The 18,815-nt window shown below is 54.5% G+C and overlaps 1 protein-coding gene across 1 annotated transcript in view; it reads left to right on the forward strand.

Moving 5' to 3' along the window:
- LOC113510197 (fat-like cadherin-related tumor suppressor homolog) overlaps positions 1-17,966 on the forward strand; it is a 47,775-nt gene extending 29,809 nt beyond the window's left edge. The window contains 22 exon segments of the mRNA XM_052894930.1: positions 229-561; positions 634-1,176; positions 1,336-1,608; positions 1,710-1,842; positions 1,925-2,155; positions 2,455-2,478; positions 3,456-3,692; positions 3,773-3,976; positions 4,071-4,480; positions 4,567-5,023; positions 5,877-6,200; positions 7,383-7,541; positions 7,617-7,885; positions 8,539-8,797; positions 8,883-9,052; positions 9,468-9,689; positions 9,909-12,398; positions 12,744-13,368; positions 13,534-14,031; positions 14,456-14,827; positions 14,914-15,024; positions 15,121-17,966. Coding sequence (XP_052750890.1) covers positions 229-561; positions 634-1,176; positions 1,336-1,608; positions 1,710-1,842; positions 1,925-2,155; positions 2,455-2,478; positions 3,456-3,692; positions 3,773-3,976; positions 4,071-4,480; positions 4,567-5,023; positions 5,877-6,200; positions 7,383-7,541; positions 7,617-7,885; positions 8,539-8,797; positions 8,883-9,052; positions 9,468-9,689; positions 9,909-12,398; positions 12,744-13,368; positions 13,534-14,031; positions 14,456-14,827; positions 14,914-15,024; positions 15,121-15,290 — 8,514 coding nt within the window. The 3' untranslated portion in view covers positions 15,291-17,966.
- Positions 17,967-18,815: the final 849 nt, after the last annotated feature.

The following is an 18,815-nucleotide window of genomic DNA, read 5'->3' on the forward strand; positions in this document are numbered from 1 at the left end:
TTTAATACTACCAAATTATGCTTATAGATTATTGGGTTATCAGTGTATGTAGGTAAAATGCTTCAGTGCGATGAAAATTTCTGATTGAATATGTCAGTACCCGATTTACAATCAATGTTATTTATTTATTTAATTTGAACAATTTGTTATTATAATATTATGATGAATATAATTAAATAAACCAAATTAATATATTTTCAAGTGTCTCCTCTATTGATTTATACACAGGGAGGTGGAACGGCTCGAGCCCAAGTATCAGTACACGTGCTGGACCGAAACGAGTATGCGCCTACGCTGAAGCGCCAAGAGTATCGAGGCCGCATCTCGGAGGCGGCGGCGGCGGGCGCGCTGGTGACGGACGCCGCCGCCGACGCCGAGCCCGGCGCGCCGCTCGTGCTCGCGGCCGACGACGCCGACTCGCCCGCCAACCAGCAGCGCGCCTACGAGATCTTGGACCCGGCCGCCGCCGCCCACTTCCGCGTCGATCCGACGACGGGCGCGTTACACATCGCTACGCCTCTCGATTTCGAACGAGCTCCCAGGCACGAATTCACCGTCAGGGTCGGTACACTTCTCCCGCGCGAGCCCCGATCCGGTTTCCGATCCCCACACTTACGCGGGACGATTTCGCAGGTCATCGACATGGGGACGCCGAGGCTGCCCTCCGACAGCGTCGCGAGAGTCATCGTCGAGGTGATAGACGTCAACGACTGCCCGCCCGCCTTCGACCGGGCGACGTACGAGGCGACCGTGCTCCTGCCGACGTCGAGCGGGGTGGTGGTGGCCCGGCTGGCCGCGAGCGACCCCGACCTGCCGCCGGGCGGCGCCGTCAAGTTCGACATCATGGAGGGCGACGAGGCGGGCGCGCTGGCGCTGGCGGCGGACGGCGCGCTGCGCGTGGCGCGGCCGGCCGCGCTGGCGGCGCTGGCGGCGCTGGCGGGCCGCCTGCGCCTGCGCGTGCGCGCGTCCGACGGCCAGTACTCGGCCACGGCGCGCGTCGACGTGCGCGTGCGCGACCTCGACGGCGCCGGCCTCGCCTTCCAGAAGTCCGACTACTATGGCTCCGTGGTCGAGAACTCGACCAAGCCGACCACCATCGCGGTGCTCAACGTGCTCGGCACGGCCCTCAACGAGCACGTCGAGTTCAGCATACTCAATCCGGTCGACGGTTTCGAGGTGAGTTTACACCGACGACGAGATCGATACGAATTCCGAACGGCCCGATTTCTTATTTCATAGATCGGTGGAAAGATTAAAGATTGTCGTGAGTGAAAGCTCGAGTTTGGAACTGTCGACGTAACGTTTCGTGAAGTGGAGTATGCGGTCGCATCGCAGGTGGGCGCGACCTCCGGCGCGGTCCGCAGCACGGGGCTGGCGCTGGACCGCGAGCAGCGCGACTCGTACGACCTGGTGGTGGAGGCGCGCGGCGGCGACGGCGCGGCGCGGGTGGCGCGCGCGCGGCTGCACGTGGCCGTCACGGACGTCAACGACAACTGCCCCGTGTTCGTCGAGCGGCCCTACGTGGCGGCCGTGCTGGCCGGCGCCGAGCCCGGCACGCACGTGCTGCGAGTCCACGCCATCGACGCCGATGCGAACGACAACGGAGAAGTGAGTCTCGTCTCTAACTCTTCTATATTTAGTATTTCGTTAAGGAGTCCTATAGTTTACGTGACCAAAAAAATTTGACTCGACTCCGATCCGGTGGACAGGTCCGATACGAGATGAAGCGCGGGCACGGAGAGCTGTTCCGAGTGGACCGCCGCAGCGGGCAGATCTCGCTGAAGCAGACGGTGGACGCGCACAACCAGCTGTACACGCTCGTGATCGCCGCGTTCGACGGAGGTAAGGGCGCCTGCGCGGCGGGCGAGCGCGGCGGGCAGGTGAGGCTCGCTGGGACGGAGAGCTGACCGGTGCGTGTGCGCAGGCGTGCCGGCGTGCGGCGCGGAGGCGCGCGTGGCGGTGCGCGTGTGGGGCGGCGGCGCGGCGCCGGCCTGGCAGCGCGCGCACTTCGAGCTGAGCGCGCGCGAGGACGCCGCGCCGGGCGCGCCGCTGGCGCCGCCGCTGCGCGCGCTGTCGCCGCTCGGCCGCCAGCTCATCTACACGCTCGTGGACGACGACGCGGCCGCCTCGCTCTTCGAAATTCACTTCGAAGCCGGTGAGTCTCATCCGGGGGAACGATGCGGGCGTTTTGCATGCAGCGATGGGGTGATAACGCGGGTCGAGAGCGGGAGGCGCGGGCGCGTCGTTTTCGACCCCGACACCTTTCTCGGCGTATCGAGATTTCTTTCTCTGTTGCATCCTAACTCGCCGGTCGGGTCGGGACGAGGCGCCACCGCCGCCGCGTTGTGAATGTGCAGTAGTAGAGTTACTAAAATACGTCGCGCTAGTGATATTAATATTGTATACATACGTTTAACGTAGAGCGCCACTAAACACGTTGGTTTTGTCCCGCAGCACCCGAAAGAGGCAATAGTCCATGTGAGTATATGACAATGAGGTATTCTAGTTCGTCGTCCACGCGCGACCGCATGGGTGCGCCGCCCTCTCACTCGCCGCCTCGCTCTCGCGTCCTCTAGTGTTGTGGCCACGATCATTGATAAATCATTCACTAAATGCGCTTGATTAGTAATGCTAATGAAGTACTATTAATATCACCATGAATTTTTGAGACGTAAAGTTCTGCATTTGTAATCATCTATCTGCTTTCACATTAATATCGGCGGAACAAGACATTTAGTAATAAAGCATAGTACTATGCTTTATTACTAAATGTCTTGTCAAAGTTCATGCATATAAATATATCATCGTATATACATACAATCATATTATAAAAGCTTTGTTGTGCAGAAATCAATGATAAGAACAAATTTTCGCCTGCTTGACTAATTAACTAATATAAATTAATTCAATATTAACAGCAGCGTAATAATTTTAGTGAGATGTATTTTCCTAGCATGTTCATGTAAGGAAAAATATGATTGTTATCAAATCAAAGTAAAATTATCGGTGATGATAACACTACGACTAGCAGTTTCAATTTCACTGTTGGCGCTGTTATGAAACTAATATTGTTTTCGGCTCCACATTATTATACTCTACAAAACAATAATTTTATGAGCATCACAAATTATTATACCATTATATACGAGTAGATACATTTTTATTTTGAGTATTAAAAACAAAACCGAAAAACATAATAGATAAAGTTGAAAGTTATTCTCGTATATTCACGCTTTTGCATGGTATGGTATGAGGTTTACACTTATTTATGAAACATATATAACGGAAGAAGAATAATCAGCTCTGTGCTAATCAATTTTCGTCGTCGTCGTCGTCGTCGTCGAATATAAAAACGTCCTGAATTAGCTTGACGTTTCACTGCTTTTGACACGATCACGTAATTATCTACCAAGTCGGACTGAAACACAAACCGCGATAACTCCCGTCTGCCGCAGGCGTACTCATAGCTCGTTCGCCCCTGGACTACGAGACGGCGCGCGAGCACGCGCTGACGGTGCGCGCCACCGACGGCGTCACCGGCGCGTACGCCGACGCCGCCGTCACGCTGCGCGTGCTCGACGTCAACGACTGCGCGCCCGAGTTCCAGCAGGACGTGTACCGGGCCGCCGTCTCGGAGGCCGCCGCCGTCGGCGACCTCGTCGCCGCCGTCACCGCTACCGACAACGACACAGGTATCCGCAGCCGTGCCGCCCGAGCCCGCGGATCGCCTCCAACGACCCGAACGAGACTCACCTCTCGATTTTCGATTCAGAAGCGAACGGCGAAGTGACTTACTCGCTGAGCGGCACCGGCGCAGGAGACGTCGACGCGTCGTTCGTCGTAGACCCGAAGACGGGTGACGTGCGCGTCGCCGCGCCGCTCGACAGCGAGACGCGCTCCGAGTACCACCTTCTGGTCACCGCGACCGACGGCGGCCGCCCGGCGCTGCTCACCACGGCGCACCTCTTCATCACGGGTTCGTATGCCGACTACGTTCGACCTAGATACCTCGGTACGTTTACACCATCTAGCCGCATCGATGTTCAATAAACAAATACTTCCCGCGACAGTGGAGGACGTGAACGACAGCCCGCCGCGTATGGAGCGCGGCGTGGTGTCGGTGCTGGTGTCGGCGGAGGCGGCGCGCGGCACGGCGCTGGCGCGCGTGGCGGCGTGGGACCCGGACGCGCGCGACGCGCCGCGGCTGCGCTACGCGCTGGCCGGCGGCGGCGCCGCGCCGCCCGCGCTCGCCGTGCACCCGCGCACCGGCGTGCTGTCGCTCGCCAACACGCGCGCCTGGGCCGCCGCCGGCGCCGCGCCGCGCTCGCTCAACGTGTCCGTGTCGGACGGCGCCCACGCCGCGTTCGCGCGGGTCAAGCTCACCCTCGCCCCGGCCAACCGCTCGCCGCCCCGGTTCCCCCACCTCGTGCACGAGGCGCGAGCGCTCGAGAACCAGCCGCCGCCGCTTCTTCTGACCACGGTAGGTCGGCGGTGTGGCGGCGCGAGCTCGCCGGGCGTTGATGTTCGGGGGCGCGCGGCGATGTAACCGTGCGATCGGTCCGGCAGGTGAAGGCGTACGACGAGGACGGCGGCGAGTACGGCGCGGTGACGTACTCGATCCCGTCGGCGCGGCTGCGCGAGACGTTCGCGGTGGACGCGACGAGCGGCGCGCTGACGGCGCGCGTGGCGCTGGACCGCGAGCGGCGCGCCGAGTGGCAGGTGCCGGTGACGGCCAGCGACGGCGGCGGCCTGCTGCGCCACACCACGGTGCGCGTGCGCGTGGTCGACGTGAACGACAACGCGCCCGTGTTCCCGCACCGCGAGTACCGCGCCGCCGTGCCGCACGACCGGCCGCCCGGCGCGCCGTTCCTCACGCTGACGGCGCACGACGCGGACGCCGGCGACCACGCGCGCCTCGTCTACTCGGTGTACGAGGGCGACCTGCACTCCGACGCCGCCGGCCTCTTCGCCGTCGACCCGCACACCGGCGCGCTCTCGTTCAAGCGCGACGCCTCCGCCTTCGGTGAGTCTCCGAATCTGTCACAGCCGTGAACAACATTCGTTTTTATTGTTGATATTTTTTTACGCTTGAACCGCTCACACGGAACTCGATTTATATCTCTTTATTTAGAAAATCTACTACTGTTCCAACAGTACCAGTAGATATAAATTATAATGGAAAACGGGTAACCAATAATATGTCTCTCCGCGCATAGTTAAAATATATATAACAAACGCGTGAGATGGGCAACAGCAGAGGCGAATGCCCGTACATATATAAAATAATAAAAAAAGAAAATTATATCATGGTTAAAATACACGTGGTAGCACTAGGAATTTATATAAGTATTACATGCTCGCTACAGAGACGTGTTTTGTTAATAACTTGTAGAAACGACATGAATGTGAAACGTGTCGTAATGTCTAGACGATTTGTTATGAATATTTAATATTACTTTTCTTGGGAGATCTGTACGGTCGACAGTATTCGTCGGGATTTTTATCAAACAAGCAATATTTGAAATTTCTCGCCCAGTACTCGACGACAACAAATCGAGTTGTTTACGTAACTGTAAATTACGTTGATCAACTATATCTAATTCCCGATCGACAGCACAGATATCACGTGATTTTTTTTTTATTTAAATGACACATCTCCACTTTCAAATTTGGGAGGTATATCGTAGTAAGGTCCTGACACGGGTGCAGTATAAATTTTTAAACGTTTCTGCGTGACTGAAAGGATTTGAACTAGGACAAACGGGCTAGAAACGGAGAGTGGACTGGCCTGTTTTTGAAACAAGAGTAGGTCAGCCGGGAGTGGGTAGGCGTGTGAGCGTGTGGGCGTGTGAGTGAGCGTGCGGTGGCGTGCGCAGCGTCGCGCGCGGTGCAGGCGTGGGTGCGCGCGCGCGACGGCGGCGGGCTGGCGGCCGAGGCGCCGGTGTCGGTGTTCGTGCTCGGCGCCGGCGAGCGCGCGCCGCGGCTGCGCGCGCCGCCGCCCGACGTCTTCCTGCCCGAGGACGCGCCGCCCGGCACGCTGCTGGCCGACCTGCACGCGCCCGCCGCCGACGGCGACCACGTCGCGGGCTACCGCCTCGCGCCGGGGCTGTGGCCGCGCGACCTGTTCTCCATCGACGCGGCCGGCCGCCTCGTGCTCGCCGGCCAGCTCGACCGCGAGACCGCTCACGAACACGTCATAGGTACCGCTGCTCGCGCTTTACTCTACTCTAAACGTTCCTACACATACAGAAATCTACGTTGTCATTAAAAAAATATTAGGTACGCTCTTGTTTCCGTGGAAAAGTGGAATGGATCGCTAATTTAAAATTTATCACATTGATTTTTTCTCTCCTCGGAAATACCATCAATCTGTAAACAGTTATAAATCTGACCATACAAAATTATGTAAATACATATAAAAAAAAGCGTGCATACTACGTATTTACAATACAACATGTATTCTACGCGCAGTACGAAAAAAAAAGAGTGTTAAACACCTCCCAGCAACGCTGGCCTTCCCTGCAGCGTTATCACATATATATGCGCTCCCCTTTTATAAACACATAATTTTTCAAATTAATTACTCATATTGCATCGCAACAGATTACAAAACTTTTACCAATAGAATACAACAATAGCATTATAAACTTGCAATCGAATTACAGTTGTACTCAACATTCACAGAGATAACATTAATTTTTAATTACAATCCGCTGCTACCGTCCTAACAAAGACAACTGCAAGTATAACTAGTTTTTCCATCATATTTTAAATTAACAATCCATCCCAGCCTCCCACGGATACAAAGGTAATAAGTAATTCTTTTATTATCTTTTAAAAAATACAGCCCATGTTAATAATAAGTATGTAGTTTATATATGTACATATGTGAAAGAATTTATTTTACAGTCGATAAAATATTCCTTGGGTTTATCCATTACAAGCAAAAGTAAAACTTTGTTTTTAATAATAATATTTTAACTATTTAGATAAATTCGTTAAAGAATTCGTCGCCCACTTTAAAGTTCATACATTATTGTAAATGAGTATAAGTATTTATAAATGCCAATCAATGGCCACGAACCTGAGTTTGCATCAAAAAACAAACAGTAATTTTGATATTTGTCATGGTTCGACTTTTCATTAAGAAATATCAGAATCGACATACCCAGAATAAAGTAACTTAGGCTTTCACTCGAGAAATATTCCAATTTGAATTTTTTCTTGATTTCATAATTCATTGAAATGAATTTATTTATTCGTTTATATATTATCATGTTTACGAGAACGGTCGACGTCCTAACCGAAGTCTCTTTCTTTAGTGTTCGAAGTGAACTTAAAAAAAATAAATGAATTTAGATAGATACATGCGTGCGTTGCAGGCATAATAGCGGAGGGCGCGGGCAGCCCGGCGCCGGCGAGCATGGTGCAGACGCGGCTGCACGTGCTGGACGTGAACGAGCACGCGCCCGCGTTCCACTCGCAGCCGTACGTGGTGCACGTGGCGGAGAACACGCCGCCGCACACCAGCCTGGTGCAGCGTACGTATAGCACGGCGTCGTGGGTGGGGGCGGTGGCGCGCGCGACGGCAGCTGACGTGAGGTCGCGTGTTGCAGTGATGGCGGAGGACCCGGACGCGGGGTCGAACGGCGAGGTGCGGTTCTCGCTGGCGGCGGAGGGCGCGCCGTTCGCCGTGGACCCGTTCTCGGGCTGGGTGAGCACGCTGGCGGCGCTGGACCGCGAGGCGCGCGCCGAGCACCGCGTGCCGCTGCGCGCCGCCGACGCGGGCTCGCCGCGCCGCGACGCGCGCGGCACGCTGCTCGTGCGCCTCGTCGACTACAACGACTGCCCGCCCGCCTTCCAGCGCCGCCGCTACGACGCCGAGGTCTCCGCCCACCACACCACACTACACTACACTTGCTAAATATTCAAACAGACGCTGTTGCGAGCAGCGCGCCCTCCTGCCACCTCCATCATACCACAAATAGCCAATTGTAGGATGTCTTCTCGATCACTAAAACATCAAACTTCCCGCTTCGATAGTCGCATCAAGAAGAGGAGGGTATCATCGTAGTGGATCGCTCTACTCTGCGTTTGTCTGTACAAGGACGCCACTTATGATTCTTTTTCCACTTTTTCAATATACATAAAAGATTATTTTTAAATTTATTTATAAGATGAGAATTCTTAACTACCCTATCTGAGTGAGAGAAACGAACATGAGTCCGTAAATGTCACTTCTACTCAGATTATATACTCTAATTAATGTTTGTGCTCCGTACTGAGGCATGACTTTAGTAGAAGTTATTCCCAATTCTCGCGTCAGTGCGAAATGCTGCAAGCAACATCTAAATAATATGACCTGTATGGCAGGACTCGCTCTTTTTAATCTAGTTCTACATATACTCTAGTTTCCGACATTTCCCTATATGAATACTTCGCCGGAGTGTGGTAATAGAGGGAATCTGAACTAATAAAAGGGTCGCAACGTGAGCAGTACGCTGAGCTGCGTGTGTGAGTGTGTATGCGCGTGTGCAGGTGTCGGAGGCGGCGGCGGCGGGCACGGTGGTGGCGCGGCTGCGCGTGACGGACGCGGACGCGGCGGGCGCGGCGCTGACCTTCTTCGTGGCGGACGGCGACCCGCGCGCGCGCTTCCAGCTGCGGCCGTCCGGCGAGCTGTTCGTGGCGCGAGCACTCGACCGCGAGCGCGAGCCGCACTACGCGCTCACCGTCGCCGCCACCGACGGCAAGTTCACCGCCACCACGCACGTCGCCGTCGCCGTGCGCGACGTCAACGGTGAGTGACGCCTCCCGCCTCCCGCCTCCCGCGTCCACCCCGCCTCTCCCCTGCACACACACGCTACAGCGCGTCTCGTTCGCAGACAACCCGCCGTACTGCCCGCGGCACCGCTACTACGCGCGCCTGCCCGAGGACGCGGCCAACGGCACGCGCGTCATGCAGCTCGCCACCGCCGACGCGGACGAGCCGCAGGACGGCGGCCTGCGATACTACCTCACCGGCGACAATGCGCATCACTTCGCCATAAACAAGGTGAGCCACCTACATACTCTCCGGAACTGAAATATGTTTCCAGTCATTCAGAGTATGTTCCGAGTACATTTCTAACGATATATAATGTACAATTTAAACGCTTCAGTTATTTAACTTTAAAATTCCACAAAAGCTGATAACTTATATGATGGGAAAAATAGTATTATAACTCGAACTTGCCTGTACCCAGATTATAAACACCCACAAGTATTTGTTTGGCATTAATTTCAAATACAAAGTATTAAAGAAAATCTTAGACATAATCTTTTAAACTAACTAAAAAGTTTTTGTTCCTAAACTTTTACGTTATTTAATTTTTATGTTACAAATCAAGTAGTGCGTAAAATATAAAAAATTGTAGATGAACCTTAATAAACAAATAAAGTAAATAAATCTGCTTTTACATTTAACGAAGGAAAACGGAGTGGTGACGGTGGCCAGCGAGCTGGACCGCGAGTCGGTGAGCGCGTACAAGTTGTTGGCGCACGCGCAGGACCGCGAGCGACCCGAGTGGGAGTGCAGCTCCGAGCTGCAGCTCACGCTGGACGATGTCAACGACAACGCTCCGCGATTCTCCGCCGACACTTACAGTGTTACACTACCCGAGGATGCAGATATCGGCACGCTGGTCGCTAAGGTACGTGACGTAACGTAAATCTTTCTACTACATCTTCAAAAACGATGTACAGGCTACAGTGATCGTTTACTATCAGACGGGCCACATGCTCATTTGCCACCTTTGTAGTATAAAAAATCTACTATAATATATGCTGCAAATGTCTAAAGACATATCGTTCACCGAGGACTTTCCCGCAGCGATGGTACGCAACATTGACACGATAATGCCAAATTACAGGTTCACGCGACCGACGCTGATATCGGTGAGAATCGACTGATTCGATACTCGTTCGAGGGAGAGACGAGCGGCGCGTTCGAGATCGCGGCCGAGAGCGGCATCATCACGCTGCGCGCGCCGCTGGACCGCGAGACGCAGGCCGAGCACCGGCTGCTGGTGGCGGCGCGGGACGCCGGCCGGCCGCCGCGCTCCGCCACCGCCAGCGTGCGCCTCACCGTCGCCGACGTCAACGACAACCCGCCCGAGTTCGAGTTCCACCAGTACCGCGCCGTCGTGCCCGAGGTGGACGCGCCCGGCACCGAGGTCGTGCGCGTGCGCGCCACCTCTCAGGACGCGGGCGTCAACGCCGACGTCTACTACTCGCTCGTCGGCGGCGACGACCGCGACGACTTCGCCGTGGACCGCTCCACCGGCGCCGTCACCGTAGCTCGCCCGCTGGACTACGAGCGGCGGCGCGAGTACATGCTCACCGTGCAGGCGATAGACGGTGGTTCGCCGCCGCTGAGCGACCTCGCCGCTATCAACATCACCGTCTCCGACAGCAACGACAACGCGCCAGTTTTCTCTCAACCGTCGTACGGAGCTCGGGTGCGCGAGGACGCCACGGTGGGAGCACACGTGCTGCAAGTGATCGCCGACGACGCCGACTCCGGTGTCAACGGCCGCGTCGCCTATTCGATTTTACGCGGCGATCGGGACGGTCGCTTCTCGATCGACGGCGACACGGGATACCTGTCCGTTGCGGCTCCTCTGGACCGCGAATCGACTCCCGCTTACGTGCTAGAAGTGCGTGCTCGAGACCGTGGTTTACCTTCCCTAGAAGCGACGGCCCTCGTCAACGTAGAGGTGGTAGATGCGAACGACAACCCACCTTTGTTTTCACAGAGTAACTATACGGCAGTAGTTCAAGAAGATCGACCTCTCGGGCATACGATCCTCAAATTCGCCGTCACAGATGCTGATGCACCTCCGAATGCCGCTCCTTTTACCTTTGACTTTCAATCTGGAAACGAAATTGGTGCTTTCCGACTCGAACAAGATGGTATATTGCGCTCAGCGACACGCTTCAATCATCGCATCAGAGATCGTTATACGTTGCAGGTGCGAGTGTTCGACAACGGCACGCCACCTCTGTTTTCTGATGCTTGGGTTTATATACGAGTGATAGAAGAATCTCAGTATCCACCGGTAGTGACACCCCTGGAAATTGTCGTTAATTCGTACCTGGACGAGTTCCCCGGTGGCAATATTGGCCGCGTGATCGCCTCGGACCGAGATGCCTATGATACTCTTGTCTATGAGATAAAACCTGTCGACGGAGCTCCATACCCTCCTACAGATCTTTTCACAATCGACGCTTCTGACGGCACTCTGCGAGCTGCGCCACGACTGGACGTAGGAGAATATCGTCTAAACATCAGCGTAAACGATGGCAGATTCTATGGTTTTGCAATCGTTCGAGTTAATGTTATCCTCGTGTCGGATGAAATGCTCGCACAAGCAATAGTCGTGCGGTTTCGTGAGGTCACCGATCGTGATTTTGTACTCAGTCATCGAAAAGGTTTCGTGCGCGCCGTGGCCGAGGCTACCGACTGCGAAAGCACCGACGTCGTTATCGTGAGCGTACAACCTTCCGGAGACGAAGTCGGCGACCAGGAGTCGAGTCGTGAAAAGCGACAAATCGCGCAAGATCTTGACGTAGCGTTCGCAGTTCGCGCGTCGTCTGGCAGCGGTGGATTCCTTCCAGCGGATGCGCTGCGGCGACGGCTCCACGCCCACATCGAACGATTAGAGGAGCGCGCTCGCTTAGTGGTGGAGGAGCTGGTGAGGGTGACGTGCGGCGGCTGCGTGCACGGCGCGTGCGGCGAGCGCGTGCGGCTGCGCGCCGCCGCCGTGCGCGCCGTCGCCACCGACGTGTTCGCGCTCGTCGCGCCGCCGCACCGCCTCGTCGGCGAGTGCGCCTGCAGCGAGGGCTTCGGCGGCGAGCGCTGCGACCGCGCGCTCGTCGCCGCCGACTGCGGCGACGGCTGCTGCGACTCCGGGGACTGCCGCGCACAGCCGCTGGTCGCGTACTTCGCCGGCGACGGCTACCTACAGTACCGCCTCGAGCGCGGCGTCGTCGACGGCGAGCGGACGCCTGACGACGTTCTCGCGATATCGCTCCGGTTCCGCACGCGGCGCGAGCGCGGGACGCTGCTGTACGCGGCCGGGCGCGTCGACTACGCGGTGCTCGAGGTGGCCGAGGGCTACCTGCAGTTCCGCATGGAGCTCGGCTCGGGCCCGGCGCTGGTGCGCGCGAGCGTGCCGGTGGCGGACGGCGCGTGGCACGAGGCGCGGCTGGAGCGGCGCGGCGCCGCCATGCGGCTCACCGTCGACCGGCGCAGCGCGCACGCGCAGACGCCGCCGCCCGCCGCCGTGCTGGACGCGCAGCCGCGCCTGCTGCTCGGCGCCGCGCTGCAGCGCCACTCGCACGCCCTGGCTCCCGAACAGGTGAAACGACCTCATTATTTCTATCTAGCTTTTAGATAATATCATTTTTTTGTTTTATCTGAATGTAAGAAATTGGCCTGCGATAACGGCAAACGCTTAAAGTTAAGGCGGATAGCTAGATCGGTGAGTACTTTTAGATAAAGTTTTAAGCAGGTGGCTCCGGACCGTTCCTTATGGCAGTCTGTAAGGAAGGTATCGCCCAGCAGGGGACTGATAATGGCTTAAAAGATGATGATCTAAAAAGATGATGGTGATGAAAGTTCATTATCTTCGCTTCTCTAGTCACTCCGATTCGAAATTTTTACAATGTTTGGTCGGTAACGATGCACCCGCATCTCGCGACAGGTGACGTACGGCTTCCACGGCTGCATGTGGGACGTGCGGCTGGGCGGCGCGAGCGGCGCGGCGCTGCCGCTGGAGGAGGGCGGCACGTCGGGCGACGGGCGCGCGCAGCTCGTGCGGCGCGTGCGCGCGCGCCTGGCGGCCGCGTGCCCGCCGCTGCCGCCGCCCACGCCGTGCGCCTCGTACCCGTGCCTCAACGGCGGCACGTGCCGCGACACGCCGCCGCTGCTCGAGAGCGAGGCCGACGACGCGGCCGAGGGCTACTCGTGCGAGTGCCACGCGCGCTTCGCGGGCGCGCGCTGCGAGCTGGACTCGGACCCGTGCGCGGCGCAGCCCTGCCTGCACGGCGGCGCCTGCGTCGCGCTGGGCGGCGGCTTCCGCTGCAGCTGCGCCGCCGGCCTGAGCGGCGAGCGCTGCGAGCGCGGCCGCTGGTGCGCGGCCGGCGCCTGCCTGCACGGCGGCGCCTGCGAGGAGGGCGAGTGGGCGCCGTCGTGCCGCTGCCGCGGCTACTACGGCCCGCGCTGCCAGTACGACGTCGACGAGTGCGCCGGCGAGCCCTGCCTCAACGGCGCCACCTGCCTCAACGAGCCGGGCTCCTTCCGGTGTCTCTGTCCTCCGGATAAGACCGGTAAGCGCAGTGCGCTGTCCGCTGCGCGCGTTATGCGATTACTAAGTTGCGCTAGTCGCAGTAGTCGATTCGTGATAGTCGAGCGAGTGAGCGTTTTTTTAAGATTACGTCGACTCTACAGTCTGTCGGTACGCGAGTGCGTTATACCACTACTACCGTGTGCAGGCATGAACTGCGGCAACCCGCTGTACTCGGACGCGGTGGTGGCGGGCGGCGCGGGCGGCGGCGGCGCGCGGGCGCTGCGAGACGCGTGGCTGTGGGCGTGCGCGGCGCGCTGGCCGCTGGCGGCGCTGGGCGGCGTGCTGCTGGCGCTGCTGCTGCTGGCCGTGGCGCTGCCGCTGGCGCTGCGCCGCCGCGCGCGCGCCCGCGCCGGCCGGCGCGCCGCCGCCGCGCCGCCGCACAAGCTCGGCGCGCCGCCGCCGCCGCGCTCCAAGCTCTCCAACCTGGAGGCGGTGGCGGGGCGCGAGCGGCCCGCCTCGTGCGCCGACCCGCCGCCGCTCAACAACGTCGACACGCTGCGCAGCTACGGCTCGGCCGGCGACGAGCTCGAGGGCATCCCGCCCGACTACCGCCGCAACCTCAACATCGACCCCGCGCACGACCGCAAGCCCTGGTCCGAGCAGATGCACCTGCACACCTTCGTCGACAATAAGATATATAATGGTGAGCATTTCGTGCAGGTTGCCCGTCGCGCTCCCGTGTCGATGTAGCGGCTCCTATGTTCGAAAGGACGTCCGACTGGTCGCTGGATACGATATCGCGAGTATTGCTAATCCAATCGTAGGATACTATGCGCAGTCTTGCCCATGATAGTTTTCAGCGAGAACCATGCGGAACTAGATAAGACAACTGCTAGCGCTTTGAAACGCAACCGTTACCATGTTATGGTACAAGTTTAGTTATCTGGGCTGGGCTGAACGCACAGGTACACATGTCCTCGCAGTATGTGAAGCAAACAACGACTAACCTGAAGCCTGCAAATGCACCTTTAAGAGATTGTGGATAATGGAGTGCCGTGCTGCAGCCGACTAGAAACGATTCCTTTCCTTTCTCACTTGTTCTACTGTAAGACATTGCTTTCCTACAGATTTAAAAGGATGTAAGAGTCGTCCTCGAGCGCGATCCCCGGGCCCCCTCCGTCGGCCTGTGGCCGTGGGCGTGGGCGGTGGCGGTGGCGGGGGTGACCTAGTGGGCGGCTACCACTGGGACTGCTCGGACTGGTGCGGCGGCGGCGGCGCGCTGCCCGGCATCAGCGAGGTGCCGGGCTCCGAGCGGCCGGACTCGTCGTCGCCGCCGTCGCCGCCGTCGCCGCCGTCGTCGTCGCCGCGCCGCTCGCAGCGCCCCGCGCGGCCGCCGCCCGCGCCGCGCCCGCGCCCGCCGCCGCTCGACACCGACTCCGCGCCCGACGACCTCGACCTCGACCTCGACCAAAACTGCGACTCCATACATTTTCCCGATGGTGAGTGGTACTCGTTCGCTCCGCGGCCGCGTCCGCACTGGGTGCGGGTGTGGCGGCGGGGTAGTGACGGCCGCGCCTGCTTGCAGCGTCGGCGTACCTGCTGCACCCCGACGAGTACCTGCCGCGCGCGGCCGCCGAGCCGCTGCGCGCGCGCGGCCTGCGCGAGCCGGACGCCGCCAGCCTCATCACCATGCTCGGTACGCGCTCGGCCGGCCGCCGCGCCCCTTCTTGCGGGTCTACACTTCAGCACACTTGACGTTACGTGTAACGTGAATGTAATGAAACTTTTGCAGAAGAGCGGAACTCGCTCCTAGGCGGCGCGGACGCGGGCTCGTGCAGCGACCTGTCCACGAACCTGTGCGAGATCGAGGAGTCGGAGGCGGAGGAGGAGGCGCCGCCGCCGCCGCTGCCGCCGCTGCCGCCGCCGCCGCCGCCGGCGCCGCCGCGGCAGACCGACGTGTGACGGCGGCGCGCGGCCCGCGAGCCGCCCCGCCCCGCGCCCCGCGGCCTCTAGCCGCACCGACTGATTAGTCATTAGCGTGTATATGAGTACGCCGCCGACCGCCCGCGACGGCTCCCGATGTCTTTGAACGAGTACCTGGACCATGTAAATACGGCGTGCGAGTGCGATTGTTGTTAGTTTCTTTAGATTAGAGCGGGCGCCGCTGCCGGTGTGAATGTTCCCCGTGTGCCCGTCGACTGTGTGGCAGGTGTGCGTGAGGAACACCACGACAGTATGTAACACGAAGTACCTATTACGAGTATATATTAATATTATTATTTTTATGTACCGAAGCCGCCGTACACGCGCCGATCTCAGTAAACAGATAGTTAACAGTTATGACACCGCGTGGGCTGGCGCCGCGCACGGGATGCGGCATCCTGCGAGTGGACTGTTGTTACTTCCCTGTTCGAATCGACTCGGTCACTTTCTTACAACTATTTCATTTTATAAAAACAAATATTTCTTAAAGTAATGAAATGGCTACAATGTATAAACGTTAATACAATAAAGCGACGTGGCGCTGTCGACATGCACTTGTCGACATGTAGGCACCCACTTGTATATCAAATAGATACAATTTCGATCCGTGTACAATGTGTTAGATATTTAAATATAAAGGAATAAATACCGCTGTAAGTCTAACTGAAATGTAAATAATTAGTATGTACGTGCGTACCGTAAATCCTTGTCACACAATTTTTGTATTAAAAATATATGTATTTTAATTGTACAGAAAATGTTGGCATTACCTTCTTATATGGTGTTTAAAATAAAAACACGTCATGTGTGAGCCGAACCACATAAATACAATACTTAAAATGGCAAACAAGCTGACGGCCCACCTGATGGAATGTGGTAACCGTCGCCTATAGACATGAGCAGTAGCATGGACATAACAGAGTATACTGTTTCGCCCATGATACCCCCCATGCGTTGCCATTCCTGAGGACTGACATACAATGCCCTATATTGCGTTTCCCGTACGAAACAGATACCTGATAGTTATTATTATTGATATTATGATTCGTTATTTCTTATTTTGGATCATAATTATAAACATCATTTACAAAATGTCCAAACGAAGCCCTTCCATATGACATTCCACTTGGACTAATGGTCAATTATAAAATGCACAGTGCTTTTTTGCTAGGCGGTAGCAATTGTTTTTTTTTTTTTTTTTTTTTTTTTTTTTTTTTTTTTTAAACACCATATAATTTGTAATCTTATCAAATTACCTGATACGCGGAGGTTTTCGTTAAATTTAAGGACTTTAAAGCTCACTGTCTTTTGTATATAAGTGTATAGCAATATTGTAAAGTATTACTCCCGACAGTGGCGTGCGCTCTGCACTCTGCCTGTTCACTTTCCAATCTGATCGTCACATTCTTGTTATGTTACTATGATTCACATGAGCACATCAAATGGTTTGTGAGGAAGTGTTATTAAAGTATAAACATTTCAAGTGTAATCACACTGACTGGTCATTATCACTGCTTACGGAATTACTTTGCAGAAATTATTGAGGTGTTACCTCACATTATTGGATTCAGATAAAAAAATCTGTTGACGGTCATCAGTATTACGTTCTGATACATACGTAAGGATTAAAAGATTTGTTTTTTTTTTATTTAAATTGTTAAAATAATGCGTACATACTGTTTACTTTAATTTTTTTTTAATTTTATTTTATTGTCCGTAATTAACAACAATTATTGTAACTAATTAAAAACTTATTTCTACTTTTTTTTTTATTGCTACACAAAATATTTGAATGTAAAGTAGTAACGGATCTCATTTGTGAGTGTGTGTTACTCAGTGTGAAGCACGTAGGTTCAGGTGGGCCGAGTGCCAATCTGCCGTTAGCGATCTAGTGGCAATCATTTCAAGTGTATGTACATGTAAATAATTATTGTTGAATGTACATTCAAAGATTGCCGCCTGGCTGCCGAGCGGCCAGCTGGCGTCTGACGCGGCACACGCGGCACGCAACCGCTAGCAGCCACGCATTACTACACGTACGCTGGTAGTGTAGCCACGCGTCGCACGTGCACGTGCACGTGCACGCGAACACGCACACGCACACGCACGCACACGCGTGCACGTGACGTGTATAATGTGCCGCCGGGTGTTGTTATTATAAATTATAATGGTGCTCTGACTGTAGGTTCATATCATAACTTTAAACTATGCATTTATATAAATTATGTAATAAATAAATAATATTAATAGTAAATAACTTCTTTTTAGAATAGAAATTAATTAAGTAATCTATTTTTATATGTATAAAAAAATTTCGGCGATATGATGTAACTGGGTACAGCTCGTGTCCAGTGTATAGTGTACAATGTACACACTCCCCTGCTGTGTGAGTCCTGCAAGTGAGGGACGACACCAGTGTGTCGGCGGCGTGGCGTCGCACCCGGTTGCATCGTATCGTACTCGGCGACCGCGTCGTGATGTATCCTGTCTGTACGTCTGTACTCCTCTCGATATCTACATGACGACCAAACAAACGTTATTACAATGACAACAATGCATTTTTTTTTTTTTTTATTTATAAAATATAAATTATTTGTAATTACATAAAGGTTGTCTAAGTTTTGACACGAACCTAATAAATTTTTAATAAAATCATTTTCATTGTTTTATTATACACCACCACTGAACTACTGCACCACTGGACCACTGGACCGCAGGGCTTGATTAACGTTAAATATTTGGTAACGTTACCTCCTGCTCGACAGAATAACGTTAGCAAAAAATGCCATTAATTTAACGTCAACTGATGTTAACGTAATATTTACCGTTAAATCAAGGTAACGTTAAAAGCAACGTATTGTTAATATTAATGTTATTTTGTTAACGTTAACAGTATTGTACAATACGTACAACCCTCCCTGGGCCGCTGAGCTTGCATTGCGTATGGGTGAAGGGAGTGGAGTAAAGACATTGGACATTTGCATGAAAGTGTTCGTTCGTACTAGACTGCCAGATAATTACTAACGTAAAAAAAAATTATTAAAAGTGAGTACATGTTTTCTATTGTACAAGTTTTCCTTGTGAAGATGATAAAGCTAAATTAAGCGACAACTTTATTTAGTTCTGTGTAGATACTATGCTTGTGAATGCTCGACCAGTTCTGTGTAAAAGTTACGACAAAGATCTAGACCTTTTTGAACTACAGTCATATGTATAGTGAAATGGCAATAGCGCAACCGCAGCGAGCGACGGTGTTAACCCGCGGGGGCGCGGAATGTTAGTCAACCGAATCGACTACAAGTACAGATCAAAACTATAAAATTTCTAATATTAATCAAAAATCAGAAAAAAATACTTTGATTCACAAAGATGGAAAGTGGAAAAAAGGATTTATTTTAAATGGAAGGGATTAACGGTAAAAGTATCGTTAGTAAGGTAACGTTATAAATAACGTTACACATTTATAACGTTACAAAAGTATTTTTATGAAAATAACGTTTAATA

The sequence above is a fragment of the Galleria mellonella genome, unplaced genomic scaffold (assembly GCF_026898425.1).
Source record: "Galleria mellonella isolate WM207_F2 unplaced genomic scaffold, CSIRO_AGI_GalMel_v1 utg2550, whole genome shotgun sequence".
NCBI lineage: Eukaryota > Metazoa > Arthropoda > Insecta > Lepidoptera > Pyralidae > Galleria > Galleria mellonella.